Source organism: Folsomia candida, unplaced genomic scaffold, assembly GCF_002217175.1.
Source record: "Folsomia candida strain VU population unplaced genomic scaffold, ASM221717v1 Fcan01_Sc007, whole genome shotgun sequence".
Classification (NCBI taxonomy): domain Eukaryota; kingdom Metazoa; phylum Arthropoda; class Collembola; order Entomobryomorpha; family Isotomidae; genus Folsomia; species Folsomia candida.
This window is the reverse complement of record NW_019091199.1, coordinates 6346115-6349375: the sequence shown is the minus strand read 5'-3', so window position 1 is coordinate 6349375 and position 3261 is coordinate 6346115. Positions and strand designations below refer to the sequence as shown.

Sequence of the window (3261 nt, the reverse complement as noted above, 5' to 3'; positions counted from 1 at the left end):
TATTTAGTGATTATTTTGCGTCCGACGTGTCGGCGTCGATATTTCAAAAAGTTTTCAAAATTTCGAAAAACGGTATGCGTGTCCTATCCCTCTTTTTGGAAGACGGTCATAAAGTTTTTTACACCAACCTCGTATCTTGTATGGTTTCGCCACACGATCGTTTTTATTTAACATTGGCTGGCGTGCTAACATACTATACCTTTCATATATACATCCACCTAGTGGACGTAATAGGAAAAAATAGAAAAATACTTTTACGAAACGTTCAGATACAAGATAAAAGATAAGATAAACTCCGTTACACAAGATACAAGATACAAGATACAAGATATATCTTGTATCTTGTATCTGATATCTTGTATCTTGTTAAATTATCTTGGCCAACCCTGATAATTTGTTTCATATTAAATCTTGTCCAAAAATAATCATGCATAAAGTCATATCACGATAAAATGAGATATGTTTGGACTAAAAAATCACGACTAAAAAACTACTCACAAATTGTCAGCAAATCAGTAATTGTTTAATTGATAAGTCAAGTGCGTTCATGTTTACATGCATCGTAGAGAGTTGTTTAGCTGCATAGCGAATTAAAATTATATTAAAATTATTCCGAAAAAAATGACTCCAACAAACAAGTAAATTATGCTGCTGAATGTTTACCAAATTTATTAATCGAAATGTACAGTAAGTTATTGGTTTTTAATTTTGATTAAAAGATTAAAATTGACAAGTCCTGGATAAAATTACTGAGCTTCGATAAAGGCCCAAATCTGCGCAGCCACTTCTTCGCATGATTGCCAACGTGGTGCTCCATTGTTTAAGCTGCATTTTATAAACAATTACACATAATTATTACACAAAACTGTTAAGTACTTATGTACTTATGTCCATTTCTTCACTTATCGACTTACCCACTGGAAGCAAGGCACATCCTGGAGTTGACATCTTGAATGGAAAACATTGCCCCGAAGCCTTCTCGTGGAATAAGATTGACATGCCTAAATAATTCATAATAACACAAATAATTATCTAATATTTCAATACTAATTAAATCTTAATTAATTATTCATTATTTAATTATTTAATTAATTATAATAAAGGTTGACATGCCTAAACATGAGGTAGCAGTATGGAGGGTAGCTTTCATCATTGGTCAGGTTGTTGATCATGTAACCGGATTCTTGACGTTTCGAGTAAATGATGACACCTTCGGCTGTCCAAACATTAAAAAATATACATAAATATTTGCATAAAACAACTTTCAGATCTTTTACTTACTGAAATTAAATGGAGCAGTCACGGTCCACTTGTACTTATCGTCGTACGGTGCGGAAAATTCGGTCGTAGTGGACACTGGGCTGAGTCGTTTGCACATCTCTCCCGAACCTTGGGGGACGAGGAGCAGCTACAAAAATTATGAAATTCTAAATTCTGAATTTCTGAATTTTTGAAAAAAAAAATTGTCTATGAAAATTCGTACCCCATGATCCTCACTGTTTTGGACGAGGTAAGTCTTTTCCGGCGATGGGAGTGGCCAATCTGCCGCCGATGTCGCGACGACCAGAGAAGCAAAGGTCAAGAGCACTTTGCAGAGTTCCATTTCAAATTATTTAATGCAGAGAGCGAGTAGTAATGACCAGAAGTTGATGATGGTTGAAGTGAAAATTGATACAGGTGGATCAACTATTTATGGAAATTGTCAATTGGAGTAGTGACGTTTAATTATGCCTATGTGATAACTCATTGGTCACTTATCATGATTACATTACATCGTCATGATTAGTTTTTGATGTAGTTGGAACTTGGATCATAGATTGTGTCAAATTTCGTCATGACATGACATGATATGGAATTTCTTTAGGACCATTGCATAAGTTGCACGTATATAGGACTGACACTTATTTAAACAGGTGGCAGGACCACAATTGCGACAAATTATTACATAATTAGACATTATCATGAGTACTTATACATTTATCGTCAGTGACCACGGAAGCGTGGGGACAATGTCTTAAGTAATTTCCCCACCATCTCTGCCCATGTTATATAAACCCCGCCCTCCACTATCGTACAATGTTAATGTCCCCACATGTCCCCACGGCTTCTGCGGCCACTGGTGGTCATAATCATGCACACCTCGAATGGTCAAAGTATTGACGAAATTTTATAACGTCAAAGACAACTGGAACTTTCCCCTTCAACAGATTTGCTTGGTCTAAAATGGATAATATTTATTCGAATCACTCGAATCGAATGACGGAGAAATGAAAAATATATCCTCCTGTATTTCTTGTTAAGCTCAAGATACACGGAATAGAGGTGCATTTGATTTTGCGAATTTCAATCATGTTTTCTTTCTACCTACGCCTGAATGTTTTTCATGATCAAAAGCTTGCAAAAACGCTTTTTTATGTGGGCATGATGTGTATGTAGACATCTAAAATTAAAACAAATAAAATGACGCCGTGCCACTTTCGTCAATATCTCCGTGATGCAGAACAAACTGGATTTAACCCGTTTTTACAAGCGTATAGTTGATCTCGGGGTGTTGATCCCCTCTTAAAACATCAAACGACACGAGAACTGGGGGGATTTAGTTTTCTACCATTTCCATAAAATAATTGCAACCTGCCCTCTGAAACATTGTAAGATTGATGTGTCTGTTACATTATCCTCATGTTTAAAGATGAGGAAAAACAAGTCGAGTATATGTACAAAAAACCACATCAAACATTTTCACGTTTTGAGTCATGGGCACTGGGCAACCCAAGCAAACGGCAAGTAAACGGTTCACTCCATGTCAATAATATGTATGTATCTTTAAATAACCAGGAATGATATGAAATGAAATGAAATGAAATACGATACAAACTGTTCCCTCAAAACAAACTATTAAAAAACTCTGTTTACGTGAATTAGAGGAAAAAATGTGTAGTATTTTTTTCAGAGGGACGAAACACGAAACGTGCATTAAGAATCTCATAGTTTTTTTATGTTGAACCAATTACCACATTTTTAATCATGACTTAATTTGAGTTCATTTCCGACAATTATGATTGACTTACTTATTTACATAAATATGTGTATGTAGTAAATCTATATTTACATATAGTTACAACGCAGTTATGAAACTGCATCACTGACTAAATAAACTGCAAACATGATAGATAGTTGAAGAGATGCGCATACATAAGTATTTTTTGGCCTAATTGTAGCTCAGACTCAATACTTAATGTGAGGTAAAGGTTAGAGTTACAT

The 3261-nt window shown here is 35.1% G+C and overlaps 1 protein-coding gene across 1 annotated transcript; it reads right to left on the bottom strand.

The window, feature by feature from the left end:
• Nucleotides 1-643: 643 nt before the first annotated feature.
• LOC110852545 lies at nucleotides 644-1679 on the bottom strand. Its single transcript, XM_022100646.2, has 5 exons — nucleotides 1484-1679; nucleotides 1282-1408; nucleotides 1114-1216; nucleotides 915-1001; nucleotides 644-825 (listed from the first exon to the last, which is right to left on the bottom strand). Exons 1-5 carry the CDS (start codon nucleotides 1601-1603, stop codon nucleotides 747-749), a joined length of 516 nt encoding a protein of 171 aa, XP_021956338.1. The 5' UTR covers nucleotides 1604-1679; the 3' UTR covers nucleotides 644-746.
• Between the last annotated feature and the right edge of the window lie 1582 nt (nucleotides 1680-3261).